The following is an 11,979-nucleotide window of genomic DNA, read 5'->3' on the forward strand; positions in this document are numbered from 1 at the left end:
GCACATTGAGCCTGCATAAGATCGCACGGTTATTGTGGTTTATAAAAGCTTAATAAAGTTTAAGTTATTCATATTATATCACCATGTTCAAGTTCTTTGTGTTTTTAATAATTTACGGTGAGTTGTTATTTATTTATTTGTTTATTTTGGCTTTTTATTTCAATTCGATTTCCGTTTGATTTATGCGTTCTATAATGTGGATTACTATAAGCAGGTGAATTTTGATCGGAAAACTCAGATCTCTTAAGACGTCATTTACAAAGATATCATTAATAGTTTATGTAGTTAGTTTTTATGTTAAATAAATATTATATTCTGACAATTTTTTTGAATATGTGTGGTACAGTCTTTTCTGGAAGTTATCTTATAAGTACCTACTTATTTTCAAATAAAAAACTAAAATATATCGGTTCATTGATCAATTTTACGAATAGCAACAGTTATTAGCACGTGATGTTTTTGTAATATCGGGATATGTATACTTTACCTCAGGGTTCAGGTTATGTACATACATATTATAAGATAAGTTTCATCAACATTGGTTTGGTAGTATGGTCTTGCACGAGTACAGAATTTCAACAAATTTATGATATAAGAATGGATATACACAAGCATGTTATATACCTGCATACTTATAATCGCTTGGTCTATACCACACAGGGCTAAGCAGGGATTATGATCTTCTTCCGTCTTATTACAAAAAACTATTTTAGTCTGGGTTTAAACAAGAACCAAATGAACCAGCTTTATAACGGTACTAAAATTTATACCAGGCTTAAATCATGTGCATCGGTAAATGCACTACCGGGGATAAATTAGTACTATAGACAGTCTTAGGTTTAAATAAATAGATGAAAAATACACAGAATAGAAATAAAACAATAATAATAATAATAAAAGCCTTTTATAACAATCTTTAAATAGTTTTACATTTACATTGAGTTTGCAGTAGACATTTTGCTTTTGCATAGGCCTCCCCCAGGCACTTCCAGTGATCCCGGTCATGACACAATTTGCTCCACGTTATACCACCGGCATATTTTAAATAATCGCTCCCTCTCTGTCTTTTTCTTATCTGGGATACCATTCTGTTACTATTTTGGCCCATTTTTTTTGTTTGCAATACCAATGAATAAATGTTGAAGCTGTGAATGGCAGCTCACTGTTATCTTCGCTATCATAGACATCTTAACTAGAAGGAACTGTACGTTCTACGTTAAATAAGTATGTTGTCTCTGGTGACATACATCGGAATGGTGAACGCATTAATGATAATTTCAGTATATCTAACTGAGAAAACTCTTCCAAAACAAATATTTGACACACTTCATCAGTAAGTCTTTTCTAAAAGAATTATTATGTGTACCTCCCAGGAGCTAACAGAGTTCGTGCTGACATGGCAGGGGAATGCGACTTAGCGGCATTCTATTTAGAACTAGGCTGCACACCATCCCTCCGGGCAGACAACTCCAGCATCTGTCCAGATTCCTTCACCTGCCCCGATCTGCATCCTGACCCTAAATTCTGTTACTACAGGTAATTTTTGAAGTTATACCTTTTTTTGGCACGTTCGGGAAAAATTATGAGAGTGTATTTTTACACCACCGTCACACAAATTCGATAACCTGACGTTAGTTGGTCAACTAGACCATTTATATCATACTTCAGCTACCATAAAAGGGACATGAGAAGAGCCTCCCCGCGTGGTGCTTAGTTTAATACTGATCAGAAGCACCCATAGAAGCAGCACTACATAAACAAAACCAGTAGGCTGACTAATCATTTCACCACGAAGGCAACCTCTAAGAACCAAGCTCACTGCAAACGGCCCTTATTAGAACCCGCCTTGACAGTGCTCTCTATTAACACTGAGGGCTTCTCCTCAGGCAAAGCAACTGTACTTGCTGAGCTGACTCATGTAAATAAAAATAACATAGTATGCGTACAAGAGACGCATCGAGACCCAGATAATACTCAACATGACGCGTATCATCGAGCGACTACACCACAAGTGCGCGAACGAGGAGCTACACGAGGTTACCGACCGAACTATCACGGTTGCGGCTTTTTGGGCTGCCCATATTTAAGTTGACCGTCGATAAGAAGAAGAAAGTAGCAAATAAGGACCTAATGCTATACTATAAAGCATAGCGTTCACATTACGCGATATAATCGCAAGCATTACTAGTAGCAGTAATAGTACGTCACAGGCACAGGATCATGCCCAGACCAGACGTGTTGTGATTCGTTGCGCTTGAGGACGGCCGGGGGTGATGGAGGAGGAAGATGGTGGCGCACAATATCGCACAGGATGAAGTCAGCACACGCTCAATTTTATTGCGTATAGTACGACAATAATATATCGTACAGTGAAGTGTGAATGAGTCCATAATAATGCATGATACGAGATATTGTTGTGCTATTAACTATATGTTATTATATTATACCGTAGTTTGAAAAGTTGTACTGAACCTTGAAAAATGACTTGATATCAGTGAAATCATTAGCACCATGTACCACCGCAAATAAATAACGTTCTGTGAGCAGAAAGTTTCCGGCAAAGTGAGAGAAGAAGAGAAAAAAATTCCAGAATTATTTTTTGAGCTCTTTAAAAAAACTATAACGTGTTCTTGTGACGGTTCCATAAGGTTACGCATACTTGAATAAAGAGCGCACAATTTTGTTATGGAAGACATAAAACAAGCATAAATACGGGCTTCCTTCTGTTATGTGATCACCAGGGCCAATACTCCTTGTTTCAGCAGAGGTTTCAAAAGAGCGTATATACGAATCAAAAAGTACCTACATTGGTAAGTGGCAGGCGAGGATCCGCAGGCTCCGCGGTGAGATTAATTTTTCTACCTATTGCACCATTCAAGCTTGTAGTCCATGTCCTTTGACAACAACAAAGTAATTGCAAGGCGTTGAAGGCCTTTGTGATTTGATTAGTAATTGTTTTGTAAGATGTTCTTACACTAGGCAAGTTACACTCCGTTGGTCAAACTGTAGTTCAAGGCTTTCATCGATGGAAGATTAATTTTAAGGCCCGTCCGTATTCTAACAGGCATCTCATAAGTAACTCGCTATGAACCGTATTATTATGATGTACAGTTATAGAGGGCAACGGAGAGGGTTATGCTCGGAGTTTCGCTACGAGGTCGAATCAGAAATGAGGAGAATCAAACTCACCGACATAGCTGAAAATATTGCGAAACTGAAGTAGCAGTGGGCAGGGCACATAGTTCGTCGGACAGATTCCCGTTGAGGCAATAAAGTCCTCGAATGGTGACCATGTACCGGAAGACGCAATGTTGGTAGGCTCCCCCAAAAATGGACCAACAATTTGCTCAAGATCGACGGAATACATTGGATGAGGGCAGGACCGATCGTCGTGGAGATCTTTGGGGGATGCCTTTGTCCAGCAGTGGAAGTCTTCCGACTGATGATGATATATATATTGACAAAACACATTAGATCACTGTCTACGTACTGAGACACGAGAATAAGAACTTTAGGTGGTATTTGATTTATTTGATATTTAAAACGGCTTCACGTACGCTTAATATGTGAAGGTACTACATTGAAGCCAATACTCGTAAATATAATTGATATATTATTATGGTGCCGTTCGAGCACAAAGTCTGCGTATACCTATGCACCTAGCTATTATAGGTCCCATAGTGGAAATGCAGAGACGGAACCTGTTCAACCGGTAGTTAAAAAGTTTGCAATACTGAGCTGTTTATAATAAAAGAGCAAATTATTATAATAATATCTCGTGATATTGAAGATCCACAAAAGGAAATAAAGCATAAACCTTGCGAATATGACCTCATGTTCTCAGAAATTTCTTTACACAATAACCTTAATACTTTGTAAATAATGTACAAAAAGTGTAGGCCGTGCATTATTGACCAATCATTCGGAAATATTCGGAGTTCGTTTTTGTTTATTTTGAGGAATTCGATCGTTGTTATTGTTTTCAATGGTGTATTTTGTTTCCTGTTGGTAATAAACCTTATAAATTGTACCTAAAGGTGTATTTTTGGTGATTTACACATAAGTAATTAGATCTTACGCAGACGTGGTCGATTAATATTGGGCCTAACGAGAAAGCTTATGGTGGCTCAGAGAGCAATGGAGAGGGCTATGCTCGGAGTTTTGCTGTGAGATCGAATCAGAAATGAGGAGATCCTTGGGGGAACCAAAGTCACTGACATAGACCAAATTATTGCGAAACTGAATGGCAGTGGGCAGGGCACATAGTTCGACGGTCAGGTAGTCGTTGGGGCAGAATGGCGACCACATACCAAAAGACTCAATGTTGGTACGCCCCCCACAGTATGGACTGATGATCTGGTCAAGATCGCCGGAATAGCTGGTTGGATGAGGGCTGCGCAGGATCGATCGTCGTGGCGATCTTTAGAGGAGGCCTTTGTTCAGCAGTGGCCGTCTTTCGGCTGGTATGATGATGATGATGAATAAGATCTTTATATAGCCTTTTTCATGCTGGGTAATCATATCCAAGTGATAATAATATTACATAATATAAATGTTACAAAAACTGACATGATTTGTAATGAACATTCAAATGAATCATTCAGATCTATCACAACATATCAGTGATTATATTGTTCTGTCAATCTTATCAAATCAAAATCTTTTTATCGCAAGTGATATTATTACAAGATGGTACAATAATATACGGGTAGACAATATGTGAAGACCTGCTACAAAATAATATTAGAAAGTAAGTATCACGGATAATGAAATGTGAAACCCAGAAACTCTGCTTAATGTTTTTAAAATAAAAGTTACATATTATATTTTTTACAAACGCCAATAAAATAGTCTCAGAATACCTTTGTTTATTTACGGTGAATGTGGATTGATGCATTTACTGTATTCAATAACTCTAGTTTTTACGTATTCATTTACATCTAGGTACTATTTTTACTTGACGTTTGAGTTTTTTTGTTGCGTCCACATTACATATATTGTAGTTGAAATGATTTGTAAGACGACGAATCTGTAAATTTTGATCTAAAAGAGTGGCGCAAAGAGTTTCTTGCTACTTCTTTTTATTAAGCTCATCATTTTGCGAAGTGACTGTAACTTTAAAAAGAAAAAAAAAACTTGATATTTTTAAGTGTCATTTCCTTGACCTACATGAATAAGGTGATGTTAATTTGATCTGGATGCAGCTATTGTTTATTTCTATAATATTATCTGTAGTATTACTAGTTTTTAAAATTAGAATTATAGAATAAATCGGTTAGATCATAGACATATTATGTCGGGACATGATTATAATTTTTAAATGCTTTAATTATGTGATGATGACACGGTTGACATGACATGGTTGTATGAGGTAGTTTTACTTTATTTAAATTTCAGGGTAAAATGTAGGGTTGAATTTAAGTCCGAATGTTTTTTAACAAATTTACATACTTTTAAGATATATGTTAAAGAAATAGAATTTTGTGTTTTTTTAAAATAGGGTACTTATATTATCCTATTATATACTTAGTCTGGCCATAAATACTGTTTCAAATAAAAATAAACAAAATATTACATTTGAATTTGGAATCTGTCATTTTTAATATGATTGATCATTGAGTATTCTCATTTTGGCGCCAATACATTGTACAATATTTTACGATATTAAAATGGATATGGGTGATAAAGAGAACCGAATCGCTGTGATTACATTACACAAAGTAGGTATGGCGCCAAATGCAATTTTTCCAAACTCTCCATACGCTTGGTATTAGTAAAATGTTTGTGTACCGGGCTATTAATAGGTAGGTATTATAGAAAAAGGTGGTCAAAGCAGTAAGGGACAGAATTCGAAGAAATCCTGTCCGAAAGCAAAAGATTTTATCGCGGGAGATGAAGTTAGCACCTAGAACCATGTCGCGTATTTTAAAAGATGACTTAGGATTTGCAGCCTATAAAAGACGTACTGGTCATTTCTTAACTGATAATTAAAAAAGAATAGGGTGGTAAAAGCGAAATAACTACTAAAGCGGTACAAGCGGCAAAGGGATGTCAAGAAATATTTCGTTTAGGGATAAGATTTTTTTTTTCAATTGAGCAACATTTCAACAATCAAAATGATCGTATTTATGCTCAAAGCTCTAAGAAAGCTGCCCAATTAGTCGACAGAGTGCAACGTGGGCACTATCCGACTTCAGTGATGGTTTGGTGGGGTATAGGCTATGAAGGTGTGACTGTGTTACGATGCCATTCTTGAGAAGGTCCGATCTTAATCCGCTGGATTATGGTCAGTTTTAGATAGTACGGCTTGCTCTAAACGCCATGATAATTTGGAGTCCCTATAACAATGCGTGCGATTGGTAGTGAAGAATTTTCCCATGGAAAGAGTGCGTGCTTCTATTGATAATTGGCCTCAACTTTGAAGGACTGTATTGCAGCCAATGGAGACTTCGAATACGAATTTTATATTTTAAATTACTAACACAGTGTAAAAGTAATAAATGTTATTTGCAATCTAATTGTGCAATAGATTTTTTTTTGTTTCAATATTTATGGCAAGACTAGGTATAGATATCACTTATTATATTCTGTCATCTTACAGAGTATAGTTGTAGCATGATGAAGCTTAATTTATAGTTATTTTCTTATTTTTTGTGAATTTCCAGAGGTAAGTCATACAAAAATGGTGAAGCAATACCGCAGAATGTCATACTGAATCCCTGTACAATCGCTTGCGGTTGTTCCATTGGTACTGTTCCAAGGTTCGATTGTGCAGCTGTTGACTGTGTTGAAGCAATGGACCCAGACATGCAAAAACAGTGCGTTCTTACGTACGAGCTAGATTCTTGTTGCAGTACTGGAAGTGTCTGTGGTAAGTATTATTTTGTTTAGAAACTGCATCAGAAAAAAAAACAAACATTTACAAAACTACAAAATATAGCATAGATGCGTTTCTTATTTTGTAAAATCATTCACAAAAAAGTGAAATATCGATTCTGAGACAAAAATTAATCGGATTAGGTAATTCCTTGGCTACAAACAAAGAAACAGTCAGCGAAAAGTCTTCTCATTTTTCGTTTTCGGTTAAGCTTACCGTAACACATACATATTTTGTAACACTCTCTTTAGATCGTTAGCATTTTACTGTCGTTACATGTCGGCCAAAATATTTTTATTTATATATATGTTTAAAAAATCTCTTGTGTGTTCTGATTAATATTTAAATTCAAATGGCAAACATAAACGGGTTTTTCTAACACGACAGTAATACAAATGCTCGAAAACGTGTTCTGTAAGGACAATTAGAAGCAACGCAAAGAATAGTAATAGGTCATCGATATTAGCCGGTGAATGGGTGATTAATATTTCTTTGTATGTATTTATTAGGTCACCTTTTTATATAAGATGTATGATCTAATTCTTTATTATTGTCACTGTGCAATTATTATTATGTTTATAAATATCGTGCACTTGATTTGATCATACATAAAACACATACACTAAAAGTTTTGCACTTCTAGCTAATCGGAACTATTTGAATTTCGAATGTTATATTTTTTGAAACCTTCTTAGTAATAAAAAAAAATATTGGTGGGAAATCATTTGTCAATTGTTTTTATCATACATCAAATTTCTACGTACGCAACGAAAACATAATATTTTGGTTATAACATGTTGTTTTTTTAAGTTACGCAAAACTTTTAGTGTGACCTACGTATAATAACGGGAAGATTTGATAATGATTCTGTAGCATCTTTCTTTTTCATTTCAAATTTTACCTACGACACACCACAAATTAAGATATCATCCCCACTATATGGATGTCTGGAGATCATCTACAGTGCGGTTTTCAAAGAATTTTCTTCCACGTACAATCAAGCTGTGGAATGAGCTTCCTTGTGCAGCGTTTCCAGGACGATATGACATAGCATCTTGTGATTCCTCAGGTCCTGCAGGAGAATGTGGGTAAAGATTGTCCTACTCTGCCATAAAAGAAAGTATCACCTTACGGGAAAATGATTTGCATTACTTTATCTATAATATATTTGTGTACTGTGTTACTGAAAATAAACATAATTTATCTGGTGATAATTAGGTAAAGTACGGATTAAATACTCTGAGAATGGCTTAACATGTTCATATGCTCATATAGACTCACACAAATTCTTAGTTGTGTCTGGTGGGTACCCTGAACTGAGTTGAGTTGAAGAAAATTAATTATTAATTTAATTACTAATACAGTCATAGTAATCTAGAAATAAAATGCTGATATAGCTCATAGCTATATCTACATTTGGTATTTATATATATCATTATGGTATAAGTATTAAGATTAATTTTCATTTCCAGGCAAAGATGCAATTGCTAATCTAAATACTTGCGACGTTGACGGAAAAATCTACAAAGAAGGTGAAACCTTTGAACCGGAAAACACTCATAAATCTTGTCTATGCACTTCGGGATGGAACGGGACTCTAGATAGTTCCATCTGCAGCGATATCAACTGCGGAGTGGAAATTCATTACCAAGATAGAATTTATCGAAAATGTGCCCCTGTTTTTTCTGGTGATATGAAAGGCTGCCCCATTGATTTTGAATGTCGTAAGTTTAACTTGCTATGTTTTAATACATTTTGATGAAAATATATCCATATCGGCGCAATTTTTTGCCGTGAAGAGTAATGTACATATTACTATCTGGGAGGCTTTTTTGCACTAGATGCCAGCTAGATTATGGGTTTAAAAAAAAGATATGGGTACCTCAACGCCCACCGGCGCCTTTTTCTGCCGTGAAGCAGCAATTAGCCGCATTATGCGGCGTTGCTCGTGGTTTATGTGTAGGTACGTGACTGGACTTCGGAGACTTAGATAGGGAGCATCTAAATTACTTTCGAGGAAAAAGTCAAATAGCTACTTTTATAAATATAACTAATACATAGATGGGCGCCGGCTATCGAAAGAAAGCGAAAAAAGCGGGGGTATGACGACAAAGGGGACTGAGACAGGTGCGGGCGGCGGGCGAATTTTCGTTATCGCTTATTTCGTGTATATCTCACTAAGCGCCCCCGCCGCCCGCACCTGTGTCATTCCCCTTTACGTCATACCCCCGCGCCCCTGTACCCCGCAGGCCCCTATAGGCCGACCGTTTATCTGAGTCCTCTATCGCAGAATATAGACTATAGTCTGGATATAGCTAATAGTAGTCGTATCGCAAAATAATGTAGGCGGCGGTGAACACTTACCATCAGGAGAGACGTACGCTCGGTTGCCCTCTTCTTCCAAACAAAAGCTAAAAGTAAAAATAGCGTTCGAATATAATATGAACAATTTTTTGTTTTTTTAAAACGCGTAAGTAATTGTCAATACAAATGCGGAAAGTCTTCGGGAGTTTCAATTTGCTGATCCAAGCCAATTTATTCTAATATCAGTTGCATAATTTGCAGTAATGTAATTTTAGACATGGCCCCGCCTTATGCATGCACCCAATGATATTATAGTACTTTTAAATATCATTGCATATACCCAATTCAATTAATATAATATATCTGAATTCAAAATCATTTTAATTTTATTATTTATTAAATAACATTATTTAATTTATTTGCAATTTAAATCGTATGCTTATAGTATTTGCGTTGAAAAATAGTAATTTCGTACAAACATTTTGTATGAAATTCTGTTGAATGATTGCAGAAAATAGTACTAAACAAATCAAAGAATTTCAATATGTTTATTTCAACATACTATGAATGTAATAGTAAAAGTAAAATTCGAGAAATTAGAACCTAATTCAGTGAAATTTGCTGTTTTGCACGAAGATCTCTCAAATCGTTGACTTAGAAAAAAACCTAAAATTATTGCAAAATAATGATCGACCTCATAAAAAAAGTATCTACTCTCGACGGAAACGACGGGCAGAAATACGATAGCCCTGAACCACAGTAGCCATAAGTAGACAAATGTTTCAGTACGGAAACTAAGCCTTGTTGATAAAATACTTACTAATTGTTGATAAAATACTACTTATGTAATTGGACTTGGAAATATTTTTTTTAGGAATGTTTTTTTTTTTGAATTTTCGTTGAAATATGTTATTTGAAATATTGACGGGAAGCTTTGAAATATGTGTTTTTAAACTTTGTCCGTTGAAGTTTCACCTCTACCACAGTATTAAGAAACTCTTCCCTGCAGTCATCCCACGAACATGTCTAGACGGGTCAATTATTGTTTTCGTGAGTGTCGATAACGAATATGACATCTATTTTGAGATCCGAGATGGCGGATGTGACATTCTCAATAAAATCAATATGGGTAGATATAATTTATGAGATTTACGGGAGTGGAAGAATTATGAAAACAACACCCATGATAAACAAGTTGATAATTTCATGTAGCTCCAACTTGGATGTACATTTTGACAGCACTATCAGTTTCATTACCCTCGAAAACTATGAAAACGACACGCGTGACGAAATGCTTGATAATTTTTTGCAGCCACCAAAATTCAAGAGAATTTTCATTTTGGCAGCATTAGCTGGTATTGGTTTCAACACTCACGAAAACCATGACAAAACACACGTAGGTAAGTATTTTTGTCCAAAATAAATAAATATAAAATTCGCGCCGTCTTAGTGTAAATTATGAATTATGGTTACGAATTTATTATAATCGATTTCACGGACTTATAATTCGAATACCTAATTATTATAATAATAATATAACAATAAATCATTCTTATATATTATACTATTTTATAGTTTAACTGGAGCTTTGATGGAGCCGAGTTCAAATAGCCGTATACCACGCAATACGGTGGCATTTTTAAAAAGATTGCGGAAACAAATAACAACAATCGACTCGTATTGACCGCGAAAACTGCTTAGGGGCCTCGTCGATGCGCATGTTTGTGTGAGTGTGTCATTTCGAACGTTTGTAGGGAGTTTCCGTACTGGTACATATGTCTACTGTGCCTGAACTGCGCTGTGCTTTTGCAGTGCAGGGATGTCAAACATTCGGTTTTACTACTCAATAAAAAATATAAATGTAAAAATTAGAATATGTTTTAATATATATTATTCTAACACCTTCTTTCTTTTTCGCTTGTGAGGTAAAAGTTGTATGTATTACCTACACGAGAGTATTTTTTTTGACGAGCAGGACGTTCAGCTGATGGTAATTGATATGCCCTACCCATTACAATGCAGTGCCACTCAGAATTCTTGAAAAATCCAAAAATTCTGAGTGGCACTACGATTGCGCTCGTCACCTTGAGACATAACATGTTAAATCTCATTTGCCCAGTAATTTCAATAGCTACGGCGCCCTTCAGACCGAAGCACAGTAAAGCTTACACATTACTGCTTCACGGCAGAAATAGGCGCCGCTGGATAAACCGGTTTCCTGTGCAAAGAAGCGGTGAATATGTTTATTCTGTATTCAGTCAGTTAATGTTTATTCTGCCTTTGAAAACTTGGCACTCGCAACAGAAACGTACATTGCGTTCTTGTCTCCTACATCAGTACGAAAGCTTGTAGCGAAGCTAATTTCACTAAGGCTGACATCTATAGAACGTACATAGAGTTTGCTCAGACTTAACTTACGTTTGACTTAGATATGGGCTTAAGTTTTAACTTTTTTCCAGCGTCATCATCATCCAAGGTTTTCAAAGGTTTAAACGTCCGTGGTGTTAATGAGGTGTGCACATTCGGCAACATGACGCTCGGGGTTGGAGACGAGGTGACCATCGATGATAACTGTACCAAGTGTTCATGCACGGTGCCGCCTTTCGTCACCTGTGCTCTGAAACTTGGCTGCAGGGGTTAAGAAAGAGATTTTAATTTCTATTTTTATTCTTTAGCATAGTATGATTAGTTTAATTACGCATAATATTATTTAAGTGTAGATTTTATATTGTATAATTACATATATAAGTATTATTTTACTTTATAGTTTTATTTTCACCTACAGTTTTATATTATTA

At 35.8% G+C, this 11,979-nt stretch overlaps 1 protein-coding gene across 1 annotated transcript; it reads left to right on the plus strand.

Moving 5' to 3' along the window:
* LOC126976226 (uncharacterized) lies at positions 1–11,940 on the plus strand. Its single transcript, XM_050824470.1, has 5 exons — positions 1–117; positions 1,374–1,536; positions 6,666–6,871; positions 8,350–8,601; positions 11,641–11,940. The coding sequence occupies exons 1-5, from the start codon at positions 84–86 to the stop codon at positions 11,820–11,822; spliced, it is 837 nt and encodes a 278-aa protein (XP_050680427.1). The 5' UTR covers positions 1–83; the 3' UTR covers positions 11,823–11,940.
* The last annotated feature ends 39 nt before the right edge of the window (positions 11,941–11,979 follow it).

Source organism: Leptidea sinapis, chromosome 39 (genome assembly GCF_905404315.1).
Source record: "Leptidea sinapis chromosome 39, ilLepSina1.1, whole genome shotgun sequence".
In the NCBI taxonomy this organism is placed as follows: Eukaryota; Metazoa; Arthropoda; class Insecta; order Lepidoptera; family Pieridae; genus Leptidea; species Leptidea sinapis.

Coding starts and splice junctions, on each gene's coding strand:
- LOC126976226 (XM_050824470.1), top strand. CDS start 84: ATGTTCAAGTTCTTTGTGTTTTTAATAATTTACG. Junction 118..1,373: donor TGTGTTTTTAATAATTTACG/GTGAGTTGTTAT, acceptor TGTACCTCCCAG/GAGCTAACAGAGTTCGTGCT. Junction 6,872..8,349: donor CAGTACTGGAAGTGTCTGTG/GTAAGTATTATT, acceptor TTTCATTTCCAG/GCAAAGATGCAATTGCTAAT.